Source organism: Scomber scombrus, chromosome 15 (genome assembly GCF_963691925.1).
Source record: "Scomber scombrus chromosome 15, fScoSco1.1, whole genome shotgun sequence".
NCBI lineage: Eukaryota > Metazoa > Chordata > Actinopteri > Scombriformes > Scombridae > Scomber > Scomber scombrus.
Genome location: NC_084984.1, coordinates 22,815,390 through 22,839,791, shown reverse-complemented (window position 1 = coordinate 22,839,791; position 24,402 = coordinate 22,815,390). Strand labels below are relative to the sequence as shown.

Below are 24,402 nucleotides of genomic sequence, written 5' to 3'. Positions count from 1 at the left end.
AACAAGGAGATGAAGATTATTTGTTTTTGAAGTCAATATTAGGTAATTACTTTCAAAAATAGTAAGATTGATGCCATGTCATCAGCTAGTCATTCTTCACACAACTGCATTATTTTTATTATTATAGTTTTTTTTTCTCCATAGCAAAATATTACAGGTCTGCACTGCAGTGTTCAATAGGTTTCAAATAATTATGATGCTTTGCAAAAGATAAAGTAATCAGTGCATAATTTGATGGATGCAAACAGTAAATATATTTTTCATACTTACTGAGATTCCTCACTGCCATGTATTTTGGTCTCAAATAACTTTACACTTTGAGGCAGCCACCAGAAATAACAAGGAAGATCCATGTCTGTCTTTGACAGAGATTCAGTAGGCTATTTCATGGTACAATAGTCAACATAAATCAGACAAGTGTTGGTTGGGGAGCAAATATGTTTCATCTCAGTCAGTTACAGGATTCACATGAGAAGAAAAAAAATCCCTCTGAAACAGTGGAGTGAATAGACCTGTTTCTTGAGCAGGCTGTGGCTGAACTAATCACTGTTACATGTGACTCACCGACACCAAAGATGTAAATAGTTAAAGCTGCAGGAAAATGACCTCATGTACTGCTTTGCATGTAAATTAATTGCACTAGACATTTTACACATACTGAAAGAAAGTGAGAAAAAGGCATTGTGGCTAAGCCGCTGACTCGTAGCAAAGACAGCTGTGTGTTAGAATTTCTGACCTTTCTGCTGTGTGTGCAGGCGCTCCCCACATTAATGTTGTTTGTCTGCCTCGCATATCAACACATAAAGGATTTGGCACTGACAGCACAGCAGATCCACTGAATTAACAAGTTGTTGAATGAATGAATGAATGAATGAATGAATAATATTCAGGCATACCATAGAGTGTAAATAATACTCTTTAAAAAAAAACATTTAAAATAGAGCTCAACTACTTGAGCTGAATTTGATCACTGCAAGCCAGATTACTGTTGAGCTCGTTGAAACATCAGACGTCAAGATCTCTCAGCATGGCGCAAGCAGCACCACAGAGCACTGATATTGCTTTCTGATTTTGTGCTTCCCCTGATCCAGTGGCTTATGTTTGGGTCAGTGTCGCAGTCTGAACTAGAGCATGTCCTTTTGAAATTGCGGTCAGCAGCTGTCAAGCCGACAGAGTTCAGAATGCGATGCTGCCAGGGAACATCTGCCGAGTGTTGCTTTATGCTTTAGTCTGCAAGCATCAGGAAGACGGAAAAAAACCCAAAAAACCCCACTGATCACCCAGAGCTTCTTACACACTGCCGCTACCTATAATAAATTAAAAAGACGTTATCAGAGATCTTAACTGGAAAGTAGATGTAAATCCATGTTGAAGGAGGAAATAAAGTGTAAAAATTTAAGCTACATCAGGCTTGACGACAACTTACAGGGTCTATACTGTAAGAGCTAAGCTGCTGCTAAGCATTGGCATAGATGTAGAGTGCAAGGTGGGAAAATGGGTTGGAAGATTAGAAATGTAATCAAGTCTAGGTGTTAGTGAGAGTGAAAGTGTTGATCTATGGATAATACCAGTACAGTAAAGGACTTATTTTGATCCAGGTGTGTGTATTTGTGAGAGAGAGATAGAGACACACACCTGCTGTACACACACACAGAGGTGTTGTTTTAGTTTTTTAGTCCACTTTTTGTGTCTGTGTTGCATCAGCGTCATTTAAATGAATCAAGTTTGCCCGCCTGCAGGGTGTTTTAATCCGTGTTAGTCTTGCTAACACCCACTCTATGCCTGTCGCCCCTGCGCCTGTACAAATACTGGTGATTGTATTGTATAATGTATTAGTCCAGCAGGATATTTAGACAAGTTTGTCATGTACCGAGGGTTTAAAATGGAACAGCAATAAAGCAAATGTATCAAAGCCCTGCTTCCTGAAAGAGTTGTGTGATGAATCCCACAGTGTTGGTCTGCTTTCACCCTTATAACAAGACAGTAGACAAACCTTTTAATGTCTCTGTGTGCAGTTTGAAGGTATACTGAACACGAATACATAATAATATAAGTTGACATATAGTTTAGCTCAGATATTGGGTGTCCACGCAATCAGCAACTACCCTCGAAGAAAGGAAAATACACCTTCTTCAGCATTAGAAAATACATCCACAACTGCATATTATTATTTGGAATTAAGTAAGTGAACTGTATGTTTGACAGACTTATTTTATTTGTGGATATCAAGGTATGATTCAGTCAGAGCGGCCGTTCGTCTATGGAAAAAAAACAACAACAAAAAAACCCCAAAACACTACCGAATTCCTCAGACATTCGTTAATTGGGCTAAGCTTCAACTTTGAAAAACAAGATGAAAAATAAATCATCTGCAAGTTTGACCTTCTCTTGTGAAGCTGGAAAAAGCTCCCTTCAAGCCCACTGTCCTTCAGTCTCCTTGTAAATAACACTATAACATTGTACCAATCCAGATGACTTATCCGCTCTCTATCCCTTCTTACTGCACAGAACACTGATATCTTGAACACGGCGGTGCTGACAGGTAAAATGGTGTCCGTCCCTGTGAAAACTCTGGCTGTGGAGGCTGATGGCTCAGTCACTGATGTGACCAGCTACACCAGTTGCAGATCGACGGAGGAAGATGTACTCAAGGTAAGCCATTACAACCACAGGCCTAAACAACTTGGAATGGAATAGTTATTGTAATCATATCCCTGCTGCATATATCTGCAAAATATGAAAAATATATACACAAAATATTTTGGTAGATATAGTAACAATAAAGATTTTGTCTCAGAATTCCAACCGACATGTGTAAATCAGAAATATAAACGTTTTTTCTATGAGGATGTTATTAATTAATTCTATCTTTTAATTAATAATTAATTAATTATACTCTAAAATAAAAAGTCCCCTCCTAGCTATGTAAGTCTCCAATGTATTTTACAGACAGTTCTGGCACTTTTTTATAGGCATGCCTGCGCCCTCCCCGGAAGGCCCTTGCATTAAAACAGTGTTGATGTTGATGTTGGCCCCCCATGCCAATAATGCCGGGTCCACCTTCAGATATTTGGTAACAAGCATTAATGACACATGGCGAGTGTATTTTAGATTATCTGTATGCATGATCTACTATATCCACAAATAATATATAATCCCTTTAAGGTATTTTAAACAAAGCAAAAACTTTACTCATAACCCCACTGCAGCATTTGTTTCTCTCATATATCAATACCAATGTAAATTCAATAGATCTTTTGCATACACAGCAGGTCTCCTTTTTAAATTGAATTTGGAGGCACTAAAAAAATAAGATGACAATCCACTGTCACTGTGCCGTCACTCTCAACAGGTCCCACTATGTGTGTGTGTGTGTGTGTATGTGTGTGTAAGCATCATGGATAAAAGCAGCCTCCTTCATACGGCATTAAAGACTGAGCTCATGATCCCACCACTCAATCCATAAGCACAGTGGTTTGACCTTTGTGTAATGGATCCATGTTACTAGGACAGTAAGAGCAAAGAGAGAGAGGGAGACAGTGTAAGAGAACCAGAGATGAATAAAATGACTTTTTTCCCCCATTTGACGACCCACTAGCCACCAGCTTCCCAAGTGTGAGGCAGTGTTTTAAGTCTCTAAGCTTAAGACAGTGAGATAGAGGAAGGGAAAGGAAGAGACCGTGCTTGTAATGATTTTCCGTTTCAGTAGTGGAAGTTAATCCAGTTACTATTGTGTCTCTGAATGGACTCTTACGCTTTCTACAGTCACTGACCCCTCTTAGAGCAACGCCATCGACCAGATGAAGTTAAAAAAGACTATCTTTTATAACTTCCAGTGTCTGACTCGCTAATAGGGACTGATTTCCATACAGTACCCAAGATTGAGTGTGTGTTTGCATGCTTTAGCTCTAAACTCTTAATTCTTACTTCTTTATTTTTTCCCCCAGACATTAAATTTGAATATAGAATGATTTCATGGCATTTTCTTAAAATAATGTAACAAAAAAGTAACAGATATGACATTAACTATGATACATTACACAATCTAAGTTGTTTCAGTAGATAGAATAGCCGATTTTCAGAAATACAGAAATGAATGGAAAACAATGGCAGGCTGGAACTGCAGATTAAACATTCAGTCAAGTAAAACTTGCAAAACAATTGATGTTGTCCTTTAAGTTACAACATTCTCAGTCTATGCCTTATTTTCTTTATCATACCACACTATTCTTTAATTTTGCACTGATTTTATGCAGTGGTGCATGAAGACAGGAGACTGACATCAAAAGGTAAAGAGGAAAGTGCAAAAGCAATGCACAAAGCAAAGTTGATCAAATAAAATTCAAATGAATAGGGTGTCTTAATGATTAACGTGCATACATTGTGTTGCATTTCATATATTATATTTCCTCAAATAAAGTTATCTCCATTGAAAATGTGAAAATAAAACATTAATCATTTAAAAGACTTTTAACATTTTTAATTAGTATGGTTTTAGTTCAGGGGAGTTTACTTTCTTTCTAAGTATTCATTGAACCTACAGTATATTTGATGCAACGGAGAGCTGCACAAGACATCACAGGTTTAAGTCCGAATAATTTGGCCTTTTGGGAAAAGGTCTTCACACGCTGACTTCCACCGCATTTCCAAAGGAGTTCAAGTTGACTTACCTTGAAAATCATTCCTCCCTCTGCTTTTTCCTCACTTTATCCACCTCCCTATTTTCCACCTCCCTCTCTCCAGTGCTACACTCTATTCTCCAGTCTAGTGCTCTCCAATTACCTCTGTGGAGCCACTGGTTTGTTAAGATAAGTGAGGCGGCAGTGGAGATAGGCCTCCAATCTTAAATAAAACACACCAACTGCTGTGTCTCACCTCATTGCTCTCCCTGCAGTGGGGACTGCAGCGCTCCCACCTACAGTACTGCACTACAGGAACAGTCGTAAAGACAGCAAATTTATATTCACCAACAGTTTCATAGAGGCCGCAGTAGTGAATTTACATGACATAAACAGGAACGTAGCGTGATTCCCAGACTTTGGAGGTAGTACTAGTATATAGTATATGTGTTGATGCCTCTGTTCACTCCCTCCTCTCTTTGTGTGTACTTTGTTAAAACTTTCTTATTCATTTTCCTTTTAGAGCTTTAAAACTAAAGCTCTATCCCAGTGACTCTAAACTTTTAAAATAACTTCTTTTGTTTTTTTTAATACAGTGACAGACTGGCAGAAAGCAAGGGATGCCATCAAACCCAGGATATCACTCATGAGCCCCTCATTTACCTTAACCCTCTCTTGTTTTTTCTCCTTGGTCATGTTCAGGTATCGGAACGCTGTGATTACGTGTATGTAAATGGGAAGGAGACAAGAGGGAAGAGCAGAGTGATGCTCAACTTTACCTATGGTTTCCTGAGCACCCAGCTGGAGATGAGTGTATGGATGCCCCGTCTGCCCCTGCGCATTGATGTGGCCGACCCTGAGCTAAGCCAGATCAAGGGTTGGAGGGTGCCTGTTACAACCACCAACAGAAGGTAAGGCCTGACATATGCTGTGCTACTATACCGGACAAGTCTGTTAGTGATACTGTTGTGCCAGGTATGGTAACCACTGGGAAAGTTGTTTTCAGCATTTAAAAAAGAACCACTCGTACGTACAAATTCAGTCTTGACTGGAACATGAAATAAATCTTTCATTTAAAGTGAACTGACAATGCCTTAATTTGAATGATTTTTTAGTTTAAATTTGATACAGAAATTGAGTTCTGACTACTTAAAGCCCTGGGGGGGGTATCTCTTTTTACTCTTTACCATTTTTATGAATGAAACACCCAAGGAGTGGAATGGGTAGCCTTACATTAAAGCCTTACATACATTAAAGATTCAGGGAGGTCGATAACAGTAATTATGTAATCTCAGGAATGCACACCTCCTCATAAAATGGTGGTATTCATCTGTCTGAAATGAGCAATGTGTCCAGCTAAGAGAGACTTAATCTGACTTGCAATATTTGTGCAAACAAGCCTCACAGAGAAATATAAGAGACATCTAGGATAAGAATAGGAAAATGTTCTTGAACAATTGTTTTGCCCATGTTTTTCAAGTCCTAAACTTTGTGTTTCGAGTCCTTAATAAATTATTATGGAACAGTGCCAATGCTAACTTTACTGCTGGTGCCTAGAGCAAACGTTGACATAACTAACTTTAGACATTGACAGTTGTTTATTGATTTTAAAATACATAATTAAGGCTACTGATTTTAGGATGCAAAGACTTTATTAGCATGCTGACTGTTATGGGGGCTGGTTTCATGTTTGTAAAATTAAGAAGAATTAGTAAAGCTTGAAATCTCTCTTTTTTTGACCCGAAGGTTTTGTATATTGTCATCTGTTTTGCCATAGTCTTTCTAATCCAAAGTATTCTCTGTCATTGGCCTCCTCAGTTGTTAGAAAAAATTAAGAGTGATTCCCCTCACAATTTTTGATTACATCAATTTTAATCTTTGGGTTCAGAGAGGTAATTATAGAGGTAAGTAATTTCAAGTCAAGTTTTTTTTTTTTCTTAAATATAGACTAGCCCAGGGCTTTACAATCTGTACAGTATCCAACAGCCTCTATACTTAGACCCTTGAATCAAAATGAAGAATTTTTAAAATATTTGTTGTTTCCTGTCAGATTGAATGTATTTTTTCGGCATAGACACTTTTATTCAGCAGTAGACAGACAGGAAACATGGGAGAGAGAGGGGGGTGTGACCTGCAGCAAAGGACATCCGGCCGGGATTCGAACCGGGGTCGGCTGCGTATGTGGCAAGTGCTCTAACCAATTGACCACCTGCACGCCGATTGAATGTATTTGAATTACATTTTCATACAAAAGAAACCAATCACTGGGTTTTGCAGTTGGCCCTGTAGATACATTTACAACCAGGAAGCTTCAAACGGAGTAAAGCCAGCCCTACAAAATATCTCACTGCAACTTTGCAAAGCATACAGTAATAATCGGTTTGACACTGTGTCAGAGAGATTCTGACTCACCTTTGACTCACCATCTGTAATTTTTGAGTTCTTTGTTGGCTGTGATGTTAAATTGGACTGTATTACATTGAGAGATATGCTTCTATTATCCATTTATATACAGTGCACATGTGGTTAGTCATAACAAATATAATATCTGTGTTTGGTGCATTAGTGGGTAGGAGAGTCTAGAGGCAACACAGTTGCCCTGAATTTAAAGGTTAGTGGAATTTCACTCAATACAGTACAGTAAAGTCATTATTTTTCACTCAATACTATGATGATGGTGGACAGATGGGTTGTTAGTTTTTCTCCAGGGGCAAAACTCTTTGATGTTTTGTTGCACAGACACAACTACGTCAGAAATGTGACATTTCTATGGTGTGTGATTGTAATGGGCAGTCTCCGCTGATGCTAAAAAAAAGTGATGGATTTTCTGCTCTGTACTTGTGTCACTGCATGCCACTGTGTTGGATGCATGTACGTACAATGTATCTGACAAAGAAGGACTTACTTTCTTTCTAATTAGAAACCACTTAAAGTATGTTTACTTTTGATCTTGAAATAGTTCCCTTCCAAAAAGTAGGTGGATTTATAAATGATCCCCACCCATGCAAGTTTATAGGTGCCCTCATGTAGCTGTAACAGATGGTGATTTGCAGTAAAGTGTTCAGTGTAATTTTTGCCCATCAGTCAATCAGTTAACAGCAACAGTTTAATCAACACCTATAATAATACTATATTTGGCCATTTTAATGAGCGGTCTGTCAGGCCCAAAAAATGCATAGAAAATTTAGATTCTATGGCAAAGACACTCAACATAAAAAACTTCACATTTTGTGTTTAAGTATTTTTAGAAATCAGTAGGTTAAATGTATTGTTACAGAAATGCAGTTTAACAGTTACTGATGCCAGTGTGAATGCTATAATTTCAAAGATGCTTTGAATACTTTGAATCAAATCAAAGACGGATTAGTACTACTTTCACGATGTACAGGTTATTCTGCAGATGGAAAACCACACAGTATTGATGAGAATGTTTATATGCAATATCCTGGTTATAATTACATTTTTTGGAGTATCCTGGTTTTGTGTTGCACATTTGAGCACTACATTCTTGTTTCAGAAATGAACTGACCTTATAAATTGGACAAAATTATTGAGCACAGAGTAGGAGTTATTTTTCTGTCTGGTGTTGAGTCACACTGATTTAATTCAAGCAGTATCTCCATCACATGCAAAGTTCTAACCTTAGGCTATGTGATAATGATGTTTATTTGGACTGAAGCTCTTGACAGCAGCTTTACCCCTGCCGTGTGAAATCGTTTCACTAACCCTCCAGCACACCTGTGGTGCAGTGTGTGGCAGAGCAGCTGTGCTTATGATAATTATATGATTATTGTTGAGAGGTTTGAGAATGGCTCACAGCTTAACCTCTGTTACCTACAAACCAACTACTCAGCCGTGGGATCATGGTTAATTGCACTTAAAGCCATTTAGAGAGAAAGGTCACTGTGAGGCAATGTGTTATACCTCTACAGCAGCAGCGACCACCCTGCTGGTCTTCGGTATCGTTCTTCAATTGGAATAATTTAGCATTAGCATGATTTTATATTGTATAACCCTTCAGTGAAAAATCAAATCACCTGTAAATAACTGTGTGTTTAAAGGAATAGTTTGACATTTTAAGAAATTTGCGTCCTTGCCAACAATTCGATAAGATCAATACCAGTTTCATGCTACATGTACGCTAAATTTGAAGCTACAGACCATCAGGCAATTAGCTTAGCTTAGCATAAAGAATGGAAGCAGTGGGACAAGGCTAGCCTGGCTCTCCTGGACTGTTTTTGGGAGTCTGTAATTCGGCAAACCCCCTCCTCCCCCATAAACTTCTTGTTTTTATAATTCAGCTTTTACAGATTAAATAAACAAGATACAACATGTTAATTAGTGCGTTTTACAGGCCAGCTGTTTCCACCTGCTTCCAGTCTTTATGCATAGATAAATTTAACTGCCTGCTGGCTGTAACTTCATATTTAGTGTGCAGTCATGGAAGTCTAACCCTCGGCAAGAAAGGCCGCTAAGCGTGTATGTCAGAACATGCCTTCATGAATTCATAACTCAATTCATAAACTGTTCATGTCTTGTGTGACTCATTATGTTTGACTGCTTTTGTGTTTCAGATCATGGGACAGTGAGGAAGAGGAGGAGATGAGGAAGGGCAGGGGCTGTATGCTGCAGTATCAGTACTCTACACTCAAGGTGCTCACTCCCTTCGTAGCCCAGGCTGACTCAGAGGCACTGCCAGACCCGCTAACTGGAGTGGAGCCTGTTGATTACTTCCTTGGTCCTGACTGGCAGGTAAAAACATTTAACAGTCCACACTGAAATAGATTTGCCAGCATTTAATATCAGGATTTAGCAGGTTTGACAAGTCTTGTCTTGACCAACTGCAACCAGATTTGTTACACACCAAACAACTAGTTTTAAAACTGTGATTTCAGTACAAGCTAAATAATTTTTTGAACCATTAGAAATAAATAACAGTTAACAATAAAGATAATTACTTAGCATTTTCCTCTCTTTTGATTGGCAGGTGGATGTGACCAATCTTGTACGCTATTCTCTAAAAGTGGCAGACCCAGATGTAGCCAGGTTGCAGGATGGGGTGGTGCTACAGGGACGGGCTGTGGGTACTACAACTGTACAGGTGAGCCATGAGGTGTGCATACGTATAGTTTTAGCAGCTGTGTGAAAGATGTACATATATATGGATCTGCAGTTTGGATGAGATTGTACTCGTTGCAGGTGCTGTCCCCTCTGACATCATCAGTCCTTGGTGAGAGGAGCATCATGGTGGTGGATGATAAAGTGAGTGTGACAGAGCTTGGGGTGCAGTTGGTTTCTGGACTCTCTCTGTCCCTGCAGCTTAGCCCAGGAAGCAACAGGGCCGTCATCGCCATGGCAACTACACGGGAGACGATCACGCAGCTCAAACAGGTAAGTCACTGGAAAATTGTTCCACACAAACCATAAAAGTGTGGGGTGCACAGCTCAGCTGTTTGTGATGGTACTTTTTTCTATGCACGATGCTCATTTCTAGTCACTTCACATTCTTTGTAAAGAACTATTCAACAGAGTCCAAAAACATACACAAGGACAAGAAATAAACAAGAGTATTGTGTAATACATATAATAATGAATTATAAGGTCGGTGTGAGATTATAAAAGTATTATTTCTTATTGTGGGATTATTAATTTATGAAGAATGAATCATGAATTTCTCTTATTTTCAGAAACCGTCTAAAAGATTGATAGATTTGTCATGTGATACAGAACCATACATATAAGATTAATAGATCTATCAATTAAGTATCTATCAAAACATGCCATAAAATGTACTCTCCATCCAAATGTTCCTCTACTTTCTCTCTTTGTAACTCACATCTTTGGAAACGCTGATCCAATGCCATGTGAATAGCATTCATAGCTTACAAGAGCACAAACACGAATACTGAATCAGATTGCGGTAGGCTGTGATTAAATACCAAAGGTGTGATTAAACAATGTGTTTTCATCTGTATTTATCTTAATAGTGTAATTTGCCCACTTATTGAATTTTTAACAAGTAAGTCATTTCCCCCCGTTTAGTGAGCTATTACTATTGCAGCCATGATTTTTTTTTTTACAAACTCTTAAAACATCCCTTTTTCTTGTTTTGTAATCGTGTGGGCATTCAACAAGCAAGCCCCTGTTATTCGTTAATGATTTCCACTGACAATTTTCCCCTTTTATTATGCACACCAGCCTGGAAACACTCACAGATGCATGCATAATAAGATAGCAGTACAAATAACATCACCATTCTCATGCTTCTTGCACTGTAGATTAGAAAAAAATGATTTGTGTTGCTACTCTTTGATTTGACCATATGCAAATCAAACCTTGTACATAGGACTTGAGTATTGATTTCAGTGTTTCGATTTAGCATTTCACAATTTATCAAAGTCTGGCTTTAACCAAATAAATTGCCTATACTGCATGACGGCTGTTATACCATTCACTGATCTGATGGATTTAATGTTGATACATTTTGATTATATTCTAAATCCACTTGATTATATGTGCTATCATCAGCCTGGAGAGAACATTGTAAAGAAAACACTATGTTCAATGAAACATTTTACTTCAAATATTAGGGTACAGTGGATATAAGTATAAAAATGATCATGCAAGAAATTACACATTTCTGAATTGAAAAGGGAATGATCCTGCCCTTGTTGCTCTCAGAACTGTTTCTCTTGGGCCAAGCCTGATATCTGGACTGAGGTGGCCTCTCTGTTGGAGAAATATAAAAAATATACCACATATGCTTGTTGGGCCCATAGAGAAGTCCAGGCTTGCAGGTCACATCATCTTTAGGAAAATCAAAGAGAAACTAATCACCATCAATAAGATTCATGACCATATTAACCTTAACAGTTTTGAGTGTTGTTTTATAATTATACAGTGAAACATCCAAATGTGATAGCAGTGCATGTTCAATGTCTTAACTTTAAGCACAAAACTCTCATTTCAAGGAAGAATCTCTTTTATTCAAGTTAATAATCACACCATTCCCCACATTCATTTGAGTTTTCTCCAATGAGAGTTCAATTGTTGGGTTTAAAGATTAAAAATTAAATTTTTTAACTTACTATCATAAAATAGTGTTGTTAATGTATCCTGAATGCTTTTTCCAACAATATAATGGTTATGTACAGAGTTGAGTTATAAGAATTGTAACAGCAATGACCTTAGGGGTGTGATAATATTTGTTTTCTCTTTGCCTCTCGGAATGTGAACTCATTTTGTTCACAGCCCCGGCTATCATCTGTGTTTACCATGCGTGAGTGAGAGAGCGGAAGAGGCAGACAGGGTGCACAGATGATCATTTTAAAAGCTCACTCGTACATTTAGCCATGGCAGCTTGCCCATTTTAAACCAGCTCCCCGGCACAGGCATGGGGGCAGCAATTAGGCAGTCCATAGCTGTTGGAACGACAGCTCACTTTACCTACAGTACACTGTCACTGCGGCTGGTCTGCCCCTGTCAATAAACAAACTATTAGAACCATGCCAATGTGTCTGCAATGGCAAGCTGTTAATGTTCTGCTTCGGGCAATTCATAATGTATTCAAACCCAAAATATAGGTTAGGTCTGTGGCGACCCAGTGGCTCACATTAGCAACAGGAAATAGGTCATTGTGTATTAATGTGATTGGACTGGCTAATTCTGCCCTTAGGATGAACCTCACTGCTATATTTTTTGTTCTTGCTTAAAGGACTTTCTCTTTATCCACTTTGGTTAAATTATATTTCATACTATGAGTTCAGATGACTATAATCTATGGTACAATAGCACCCTACTGAGTGCAATCATAAAGAGATTAGCTTAGGCAATTTAGTGTTATTAACAATCATGGGAATATGGCCCTCAGTGAAGGCAGGAGGGGAATGTTGATTTCCTGCATGTGCTCTGACCTGCTTCTCTACATATGAACTCTTTCGTTCTTTCTTTCTTTCTTTCTTTCTTTCTTTCTTTCTTTCTTTCTTTCTTTCTTTCTTTCTTTCTTTCTTTCTCTTTTTCTTTCAGGAGGCTGTGGTCAGCTGCTGGGTTCAGTTCAGTGATGGTGCAGTCATTCCACTGGAGCTGTTTGACCGCAGTATCTACTCCCTGACAGTCTCTACCCCAGACGAGGGGGTGGCCACAGTACGCCGCACCCCGCAGTCAACATTTGTATTGGCCCATGATGAAAATGAAGGCCAAGGGGTGCTAGTGAGAGTGGAGCTGAGGATCTGTGAGGAATGCCAGAAATCCAAGAGGAAAAGCAAGTTGGCAGTGGGCACGGGGCTCCTCAGGATCAACTTCCAGGGCAGCAGAAGAGCTGTAGCAGCAGGTGGAGGTGGTAGTGGTGGAAATCTGATTGGCACTGAAGGAAATAAAGATTATGATGATGGTGCATCAGAAGTAGTAGGGGAACTTAAAACAATGGTGACGTCACAGCGTGCTGTGACAGATGTGGATAAGTGGTTGTTCAGAAGGACAGTACCTGGCCAGCAACAGACAGACACTCCCACCCCAACTACATTTTTAACAAGATACGTGCAGCCAGATGTTGTGTGGATTGGAACTACGACAAGAGCTACAAGAGGTACCACATATACTGTCATTCCCATGACTGCCACTACACCACTGAGCACTGCCAGACCTATAGATACAACAATGGGTGCAGTTAGTAAAGGAGAAGGGCAGAAGAGAAGCTATGGAAGCATGCTCGACAACCCCAATTCACCACCTAATAAAGACGTACCTAAAGCAGAAGTGACACCCAAAAAGGAACCACCTAAATCTAAAACCCCAAAAGTAATTGAGAGTGACCTTATACGGACATTCCGAGCCATGTCTGACTTGGAAATTGGCATGTATGCTTTGGTGGGGGTCTCCTGTGTGGCTATTTTGGCTTTTCTGCTTAATTGCGCTTCATATAAACTCTGTTTCCGTAAACACAAAACTCCCATACAAGCAGGCCCGCCACCAAATGGGGACCCAAAGGATCATAAGCATGACTGGGTGTGGCTGGGGAGCAACAATCATGACCCTCCAGACCCAGGGGCCCCAACTCAAGTGTCAACGCTAAAACGTGAAACCCATCGCCCTCTTGAGTCCCGCCATTCTACTGACTCCATGGGCCACCGCACCCTGGAGAGGACCCTGCCCACTGTGAGCGCCCCCGCTGTCCCTGAAAGAACTGCCACTCTGGGCCGCAGCAGGACCAGCTCCCAGCAGCAGCTGCAGGGAAAGTTAATCGACCCCATGGCGAACCGCTCAGCCACCTTGCTGGCAAGGCCACACCGCAACGAACCACTTCATTCCCCCACCAGTAAGAGGAACCAAGTGCAGTTCACCACCTTCACCACGCTAGACATCAAGCACTTGGCTGCACTGAAGAAGAACGGTGTGGACTTTAACTGGGCCAAACAGCAGCAGATGCAGCAACACCAGACACCTGCTGAGCCCCAAACACCATTACCTGACATGCCATGGCCTGTTGTCAAACCTTTAGGAGAGCCCCAGTAAGTTTTCTGGGGGTGTGTGCATTAGTATAATTACTGTTGTAAAGAGACAGTGAGATAGAACAAAAAATATAGCTATACAATATGTTCTGGTGTAGAATGTTAATAAAGAAGCTGGCTGGCTTTCATTTTTTCAATGAGACTGGTCACTTTGAAGGATGTATTTATTGAGATTACAAAAAAATGTATTTTAGCAAAGTGTGTACTTAGTGAAAGCCTGTAAATACAGAATGGAATGGTGGACGGATACTGTGTCCGTTTTAAGTTTCAAATTGATTTGCATTCTCTAAATGCAATATTCTTGTATTAAAACATGTGCTCTACAGATCCATTCCTGTAAATACACATATATCTATACTTTTATTTATTTCTACATTTCTAATTCGAAAAAAAAATGAATTTTCACTTCCTTTTACTTTGGTACAACCCGGTTGCCCCTGTAGAAACAGCTCTAGATATTAGTAGTTGTCAGGGTAAATGCAGTATGGGAGGGATTATTTCTTCTATTCTATGCTTTTCCAGCCATTTGTACTTTTTTTTAGGATTCTTCTTGAGAATACCTGAAGAGTTTGTACAATTTGTCAGAGAATATGCAACATTTCAAGTTATTTTGAGCAATCTGTCACAGCAAAGTCTTCACAGAATATTTATTCAAATCAAATGCATGCTATGCAAATGTAATCTGTGCAGAGTTTGAAGTGGACATTGTTTCTGAATTTTTTTAACAAACCTACCTTGAGCTTTGGGCTTCTCCTATGGGCCTAGTTCTACAATTTGTAAAAATGTCTAATCTTGGCCTCTTGACAAAGAGCAATACATATTCAACTGTGAGATTTTCATGTGTAAATGAAAAATGATGATGCCTTTTCTATGTAACATCCTCTTATTTTTAAACCAAAATATGATGTGTATTTCCTATGAGATCCTATCAATAAAGAACAAGTGGATACATGTGTTATAGATGAAATTCTATTTAATACAATCATGGTTTCTTAAGTCTTTAAAATAGTATCATTCACAGAGAAGAACAATGAATGGTTCAGATTATAGGCTAAAGCTCTGCTATGAATCAGTGGGATTTAATTATGTTTAATCACTATTGAATGTGATTTAAGGCTGATGTCATCATTCAATGAAATGTCATACTGACAGCAACTCGATGTGCCAGCCAATATTGGGATTCGGTGCTGCTGCAGCTTTTAGAGTTGCACAAAATAACTGTTACGCTGACACTGAGACAAAGAAAGAAAAAAAGATAGAAGCTTGCATATAATTCACGCCTCATTTGTCTCCTTTTTTCCATCTTCCTTTCTGTGTCTCTGAGGTGACCACAGCTACACGTCTCAAAATTACATTCTAGGAGCTGTGATGCATAAACAGAGTTCCCAGCTTAAAGGAACCCAGATAATCTGATGCCCTGCATCTCAGGAATTGGCAGCTGTGGATATGACAGCACGCATCATCACTCCCTGCTGCACAACAGCATCGGGGTGGATTTAAAGGGTTGATAAAAGCAATTTTATTAACTTTCTCCCAAATTCTCCACCTACAGGCCCAGCGTTTTTGTATGTGTATAAACTCTCTCCCCTTTCCAGTCGATTTATCTATCCAGCAGCCGTACAAAAAGTAAACAAACTAGTTTTGAGATAAGCAGCTTTCTCTGCGGTGCATCACGGCCCAGCATCTTTGATTGCAGACCTGCTGTATAATACAGGACACAGACTTTGGAACTAAAAATTCATGAACAGTAATGATGATTAAGATATAAAAGCTGCAGAGTTTGTATGACAACAATACTGTATGTCACCATAGGCTTTTCTGCTGATAGCTTTTTTGATACCTCTCACATCAGTTTTCATCCCATTTAAACAATTTATGCTCCCTACGTAAAGTATTTGGCTTCACCACAGTTCTGAGAGAGCTCTTCTGTTAATCATAGTCCTCACACAGGCTTTAGTTGTAATATTAGTTTGTCTTGAGTGGTTGGGAAAATTCCAGTTACATTATTTATTTTGGAAATAATCCACAGTGAATATAGGTGCATTAATTTAGCAGTCAGGGCTACTTTGTATATAATATAGTATGTAAGTCACGAGCTGTGAAATATTTGTCTTGCAAACAACAAGACAGGAGTAGAGTCTCTCAGTATCATCACAGCAGGATCTCTAATCTGGAGCATCAGCTTCGCTATTGACAGATTTAAGGGATTGGGGTCATTGTGTTGGAGGATTAGTGTGCATTAGTGGACCCTCTCCATGGCACACTACTGATAATGTAGGCCAAAAGAGACAAGGTCGCTTATCTTACAAGGCTGCTTTCCCACAGGTTGGGCTCATGGTCACAGATGGAGACAGGTATTTGTGGAATGGTATAGCTGCAAATGGAAAAAACTGCTACTGTATGCAGCCATTGTGTGATCTGTGTAAGTGAATGGATATAAAAAAGTATTCCAACTAGATTTTAGAAGGGAGAACTAAAAGAGAACAAAAAACAGATGAGCAGACAAAGATAGACAACAAAAAGACAGGCGCACAGAAGTCAGTCCTAAGATGAATAAGGAAAGAAGTAACTTTCTCATCACAGGTGGAGGGGGAACTCAGAATGTATGGCAGCTCATTAAGACAAAGTACCTCGTGCTTCCCTGCCGCACTCGTCGCTGTCATTCCTTGTCAGGAGAGTGTCAGTGCTTGGTGTGCATCATAAGATAATGTCACCAGTTTTACAAAGAAGGGGACAAAAAGCAGAAGACAAGTTCTTTGTGTTAATGAGACAGTTTGAAGAAAGCAGCTTTGTCTGAGCAGAAGAAAGAACGGCCAAAAGATGAAACTCAAATACTGCAGCTGATGAACTTGGCTTCATACTGATGAAGCAGTGTGCAGACAAATGATTGTCACTACTATTTATTTCAACAACAACAAAATGGTCTGATGCCAAATACAACATATAACATATATAGCTCAAAAGACCATTGTGTAAGATTATTGGCATCTAGCTGAATGGACTTGGCATAAATAGAATAAAATATTTACAAATATGTTAAACTAGCTTATAATCACCAGAAAATAAGAATTGAGAGTTGTGTTTCTGTTACCTTAGAATGAGCCCTTTATATTTACATAGGGATCTGATCCTCTTCCATGTTGCACCGCCATGCTTCTACAGTAGTCTAGAATAGACAAACCAAACACTGGCTCTAGAGAGGGACTTATGTGTTTTTTCCCCCAAGTTTCACTTCCACCATAGGTACTCCTACATGCTTAGAAGGGGAGGGGGAGGTAAGTGGTATTCGGTTAGTTGCAATTTTCAACTTCACCACTACATGTCACTAAATCTTACAGACTGGTCCTTTTAAGTTTGCATGTAATCAAACAAGACAGACAGGGACAGAGAAAGACATGGTCACTTATCTCTGCATGACTGCCTGCTACTAAGAAAATATTTGAATTTTCAGATTGCAGTCATGATATATTTTTGTTATTTTTTATACCGGGTGATTAATTGTAAAGTCCCTTTGCCTTTGCAGACACACCCCTAGATGTTGAACCTTTTGAGATCTTGCCAAGTCACAGCCTTAAGAATTGGGCCGTGTTAGTATGTTTGAAATACATCAGTGAACATATGTTATTTAGTTACCAGATCACGACTGAACTTAAATGTTTAGCTTCTTTATAACATGATAATAGTCTAATATTATCAAGAGGAAGAAATGCTTGTTTTCATATCATCATGTATATGAGGGGTCGTCAGGGACAGGATAAATGAGACCATTTTTACAAACACAGTCCACTAAAAACATCACCAATACTTAGCCAATACATGTTCAAATAGATCACTAGAGTGGTTCATCATCAATCTATATGTGATTTTTGCTTGAAATTACTTGGAAAAGAAAGAGACCTGTAACTGTAATAACTACTGTATAAGTCATAAAAAATACTACATAACTACATAAATCAACAATTCAATTATTGAAAGTAAAAATGATGAAGACAGTACAGAAATGTCCATAGTTATATGGATGGTAAATAGGTAGTTCACCATATTAGAACAGAATGACAGAAAGATATGTCTGAGTATCTGACGGATCGAAAATAATTACTCTAAAAAATGGCTTTGGTCACCATGTGTGCAGCTGCAACCAAGTGCAATAAAAGGAGAAATGGTTTACACAAAAATAAGCCCTGAGAGAGCATGAATGATGTATTATTTCATATGGTGTTTCATACCAGGTTGATATCCTGAAAAAGGATCAAAAATTGTTCAATGAAAGAGTAATGTAGATTTGAGTCAAAGCAAATAAACATCCTTGAGATGTGTCATCTTGTTTTCAAGGGGATCCCAAACAAACATTTGGAAAACAAATTGAAAACAGAACAGTGCAAGACACAATGATCTGTAACCCAACAATGATGTAACAAAAAACAAATTAACAAGCAAACTAAATAAAAAAGAGGAGAAAAAAAGGGTCACAACCTTCAAAAATCAATCAATCTATAAATCCATCAGAAACAGTGATGGCATGACCGAAAACATAAACAATTTATTTTAAGATGCGAAAACAAAACATTTTTGAATAAGCAAAATGATGACAGAGAGTGGATATTTGCAGGTAACTTGTTCCAGTCAGAAGGAGCTTGAAACATAAAAGCTGTTTTACCGACTTCCTTTGGTACAAAGGGGACTATAAAGAGGATATGTCAGAGCGCCTAGTGAATAATTTGATGTATAAAGAACATAAAAATGTTTTAGACAGTTTAAGGTAATACATTTAAAAATAAACTTGAACCAATGGAATAAACGTCTTATATCAGAGGGAGTCACCAGAGTGTGTCTAACATTCTGCAATGGTGTGTAAAAATCTGCAGTGAGGGGATGAAGGTCAATTTAAGAATCATTCTGGTTAATAATGTCAGCGTAGTCCATTATTGGTAGTATAAGTTCTGAAATAAGACTCTTTCTAACATTACAGGACAACCAATGTCTGGAACAATACAGAACATCAACTCAAAAATGTTTTCATGACGTGATCAATGTACAGAGTAAATCCACACACATACATATTTCATGTTTTCTACTATCTGAAGAGATCATTACGTCTACCATTACAAGATTAAACCAAGGATTTGGAAGTTGATGTTCTATCTAACACAGGCTCCATTTGAACACACGTCACTGACAAGGAGGCCGTTTTAGGCTTTTTTTCTTCCCCTTCATCTCATTCCTTCTCTGCTGGAGAGAGTGAGGCAAGAGTGGCTGTCGGTCATCCTGATTGTCCCGGACTGCCGGATGCTGGCAGCCCAACCCTTGTCAATGTCCTATGTATGTTTCGGGGGGCTCTCTCCCAGGAGGCGGGTTTGAGGCATACTGCCCACATTGGACCAACCTCTCAAGGGTTGGCAGGATATTGTGGGCTGGACTGTTTGCACAGGTGGTGCAGACCATCCAAGCACTGAAAGCTGGATCCACCATTACTTGCTACAACTCAAAGTAGCTGGTGCAAGAAAAGGAGGCTGGACTCCCTGGCATGTGCATTGGGAGAGGATCTCTCTGGTCTGCAATATCTGATGGAAAAGGTGTTGTCTTATGCCACTGTTAAATGTGGCAGCTGTTTTTCTCTTGTCGTGAGGGCTTAGGCGACAGACCTGGATTAACCCACCCCTTCACCCACCAGTGGTTTCCAACCTTTTTGGATTTTGATGTCTTACAAAAACAGTGTATAGTCTAGGACATATTTTAGATGTCTCTGACATGTTAACAGCTCTAATACAGGCGTTCCCCTCTGCTGAACTCAATGGGTAGTACTCTCCTCTAAACATGCAATGACCCACTAAAATGTCTCACAATGTATAAAAGTCTTGCTGCAGTTCCCATCATTTATCTTACTAATCCAAGGATGGAGTCATCGCTCCAAGCTCATTCCTGCCCTGGTCTCAATGCTGCTGCCGACAGGCATCTCTTCTACTACAAGTGCTTCAGACGAGACTACGCATAAAGTGGCATGATGTAGCGATTGCCCTGTGGGCACTGCCAGGGACTTTCTTTGGCGCAAGGCCAGCAATGGTGGGATCATTTTTGGCTGTGTGATGTCCCATTCCCCTGTGATGTGAGTGAGCTGGAGCACAAGATTGATCTCCATGGTGAGGATGAGTTCACTGTTTTGTCCAGCCCTCTGCCACCACTGGACTTCTTGGCTGAGACTCTATGAGTGGCTTTGCCAATGGACGATGATGACAATCTCTCATCTGTGTCTGCAACATCGCTAACCTTTTGAAATCCACTGCCAGCTTGAGTTTGCCAGGATTTCCTGAGGTTTATTACCATGGCTCCCACTGCTAGCTGTGGCAGCTAACAATCTGGGAGCATTGTGCGTTGCTGTGGCTAACACACTGCAGGGCACCACCCCCTCTCACACAGCAGAACAGGCTGATGTTTTTGGGAGACACCATTGGCCAGATTAGTTGCTTTATTCTGTGTGTTGCTACTGCCGCAGGGCATGTGATGTTACTTAACACAGTGGGCTCATGTCATGTGTGGCTGGGACTCAAAAATCTGCTGTTGTGTGTCGCTATATCGAGAAGAATGTGTGTCTTTCTCACAAAGACAACAACATGAGCTCAGCACTGCGGTTTTTATGGCTAGCACAACTTGCAGCTGACTGAGGCGGCCTGCCATCTGTCTTTCTGACAGAGGGTAAAGAGGCAGGGGTGCCACCTGAGTGACTGCTTTCTGCATTACACAGCCTCTGTGATGAGCTGGATGAAGCCGCCTGAGTCGTCATCATCCCAGGGTCATGGAGGGATGGAGAAATAGAAGGGGGGAGGGTGAAGGATTGTGCATGTCGGAAAGTGCATGTCGGAAAGTTAAAAAAATAACAAATCTATGTGTAAAGTGCCTTGAGATGACTTTTCATCAAGACGGCACAAAAAATCATTGGCTGCCCCCTGCCCTCCCTGGAGGACATTGCAGACTCTCGGGGGCTAAACAGGGCAAGGAAGATCCTGTCTGACCCATCTCACCCCGGCCAAGGCCTCTTCAAACTTCTGCCCTCTGGCAGAAGATACAGGGTCCTGAAGAGCCACACAAACTTTCTGTCCCTGGGCTATCAGGCTCCTGAGCAGTTAACCACCCACCCCCACCCCCACCCCCAGCACTTCTACTCAGCACCTGGTATACAGTACTGTATTCAACACCTACCTCAGGTTACATAGGCATAAGTGCAATATGTACAATAGACTGTGACTGTGTATGTGTGTTTGTGTGTAAATAGCTTTTGAAGTATTTCATTGTTCTTATGTATAATAGTTACATTTATTTAGATATTATTTAGACTTCTTTATTTTTATTTTGACTTTTATTTTGCCTTTTATTTTGCACTAATTTTTATTTTTTATTTTGCACCATGGGAAGAGACCCCGTACCAATCTCGTTGTGACACCTGTTGTACAATGACAATACAGGATATTCTATTCTATTCTATAAATAAAGATTGATTGATTGATTGAACATCAAGACTTGGTAATTCAGTAGTATTTCATTAATTGTTAATGTGATGTACTATACATACAGGTTTGTTTTGTGCACTTTATAAAGAAAGACAAAATAAACATCTTTATTTGTGTCCTCTTATAATTATTCTTATCATCATCTGTGTGCAAAATACACCTGAAACAAATTAGGAGGTTAATGAGTAAGGGTGGTTTTGCTTCTAAGAACATTCTTGACAATTTTTATTTTCCATCAAACTGCCTGACTCAAGCACTCAAGCCAAATGTGCACATTATTAATTATATTAGTTGCAGCTGTGCTCACTTTGTGACATAATTTGTTGATTGTATTCAAGAATAGAAGTGGATGAGCACAGTAAATAAAGATACTCACTTCTTTTGTGTTTATGTTTTTTTTGTGGAACTTTGGGCTGTGGCTCAAGTGGTAGAGTGGGCTTTCTACTAATTGCAGGGATGGTGGTTCAATACCCAACTCCTCTTTTCCATGTGTTGAAATGTTGTTGAAATTGAACCCCAAGTTGGGAAGGCCATCTGTGTGCGTATGTGAGGCAAAATAGGCAAAAGTGCTTTGATGTTACAGTAAGTGCTATAAAAGTGCAGTCAATTTTCTGTGAAGCCAAATGTCCAGTTATTATCATAACACAGTTTAGGAAAACATCGTTTTTAAAGGAATATCATCTTCCAAATAATACAAGTGCAAAAAAATCCATCTCAAACTTCTAATTAGATTACACAGCTGTGATTAAAATAGTCAGGAACGAGGAGTATTGCTTTTATAGCAATCCTGCCACAGATGTCACAACTCTTCTATACATCACAGCAGAGTCGGTTTCTTCCACCTCTACCACCTTGCTTCAGCAATCAGAATTTATTTTATAAGGTTTTTAATGTGTTGCACACAACTAAACCTGTTTTGGAAGAGCCATGAAATACTTTGTTATGGCTTTTCATTAGGAACACATTCTGGCTGATTGCAGTTTGGCCCTTTTTACGAATTGTACGATGCAAAGTTGCAAAGAGAAATAATAGTGTCGGTACCTTCAAGAAAAATAAAATGATGGGTCTGCATAGCAAGTCAGACGTACCATGGCAACATTAAAGGTGTTTGTAATGGAATAGTTGTATTCATCCCTGAGATAGCTGCAGGCGACCGTCTGGCTTCGCAGTTACTTTTCCGTCTCATTTCAGATCTGAAGAGAAGGGTCCGTGTGTGTCTGTGTGTGTGTGTGCATGTGTGTGTGTGTTTGCGTGTGTGTGTGGGCGTCATTGTGTTAAAAGCTTTGCACAGAAATCATACCTGTGTCTGATCGTGCATATATGTGTATGTGTGGGTTAAGGATAAATGTAAAGGAGACAGAGCTGGCCTGTCAGAAACAGAAGAAATAAGGAAAACATATGACAAGTTACAAAATTGGTGTGGAGGAGTTTCTTGAAGCTCACGCAGATGTTTGAAATATTTGTCTTTGTTTAGCTGACAAACACTTTGAAGCAACAGAAAGCATCAATGTCCATCTACAGTATACACATTTGTTTTGGAAATGACGTCTTGTCTTGTATACAGTAAACAGTTCTCTATCCATTTAATCCTTGTCTCTCCTTTTCCCCACTTGATTCACTCACTTTTTACACATGCTGCATTCATCTTGCCTACAGCCCTCAGACAAATACTGCCTATCTTGCGATTTTCCTCACACTCTCTCTCTTTCCCCACACCTGCCACTCTCGCTGCATCCTCTTAATATTTGTTTCCCTTAAGTTTTTTTTTGCTGACGCCCTGTTTTCTTCTGTCTCCGATATATCTCAGTGTCACATACAAGGTGAAGCTACAGGAACTGTAGGAGTTGGGGTTCATTCAGAATTGACTCTTTAATGGACATTCAATTGCAGGTCATTTCTTGAATTCGAATTATATACAGGAAAGCGTTACTTCTTATAAAATTACAATATAATTCAAATCAAAGTGAGTAAAATTCAACAACAGATCACCTCACCTGTTTGAATGTCATATTCAAATTTATATTCAGTTTGTTTTGCATTGGCAGCTTTATTTTAAGAAACTGCTGCAGATTTTTGATTCAGTTATTCGATAACAGGCTCTGCATAACAAGTATAGATTCCTCATGAAAAACTAAAGGCTATATGAAGCTGGCTGCTCATTAAATATAACCTTTATTTAATCTGGTAAATTCCACTGAGATTAAGATCTCATATTTAAGGGAGATCTGAGTAATATGTAAAATAATAGAAGATTCTAAAGAGCAATATAAATACAGAGTTCAGAACAAAACATTAAATAAAAAAGATAGTGGGTTTCTATTGTCTTCCTCATGTATGTTAGTGGGGTGGACAAAACTTTATAAACTGTCATGGTTCTGGCTCAGTGTGCCTCCACCAGTCCACCAAATGCCCTTTTCTTTGTGTTTGTTAAAACTGGGCTGATTGGGAAAATGACATATTAGAGGGGCTGCAAATTATATTTAAGGTCCACTTGAGATACTGTTGCTCATTGCATTGACTCCCTGTCCAGACATGTCCAGACACAACAGAGTCTCACGGCAGTTCATAAAAAATAGTCACAAAATGTAATCCATATGTGTACAAGGACACACATTTCAAACTATATTTCAATTGGACATATATTTTATGCCTGCACTACATTTTTTCTGCCAGTCAGAATTGGGAAAGGACTGTTACAAATTACTGTTTAAAATAATTATGTTTTATGGTTTGACAATACTGTGGTTAAAGTCTGGTTAGGTTTAGGCACAACAA

At 39.3% G+C, this 24,402-nt stretch overlaps 1 protein-coding gene across 1 annotated transcript in view; it reads left to right on the top strand.

The window, feature by feature from the left end:
• Positions 1 to 14,129, top strand: part of si:dkey-1d7.3 (transmembrane protein 132D) — a 29,478-nt gene extending 15,349 nt beyond the window's left edge. Inside the window, exons 6-12 of the mRNA XM_062434743.1 lie at positions 2,509 to 2,652; positions 5,322 to 5,530; positions 9,194 to 9,371; positions 9,607 to 9,720; positions 9,819 to 10,010; positions 12,645 to 12,948; positions 13,024 to 14,129. Coding sequence (XP_062290727.1) covers positions 2,509 to 2,652; positions 5,322 to 5,530; positions 9,194 to 9,371; positions 9,607 to 9,720; positions 9,819 to 10,010; positions 12,645 to 12,948; positions 13,024 to 14,129 — 2,247 coding nt within the window. The remainder of the gene's footprint in view (positions 1 to 2,508; positions 2,653 to 5,321; positions 5,531 to 9,193; positions 9,372 to 9,606; positions 9,721 to 9,818; positions 10,011 to 12,644; positions 12,949 to 13,023) is intronic.
• Positions 14,130 to 24,402: the final 10,273 nt, after the last annotated feature.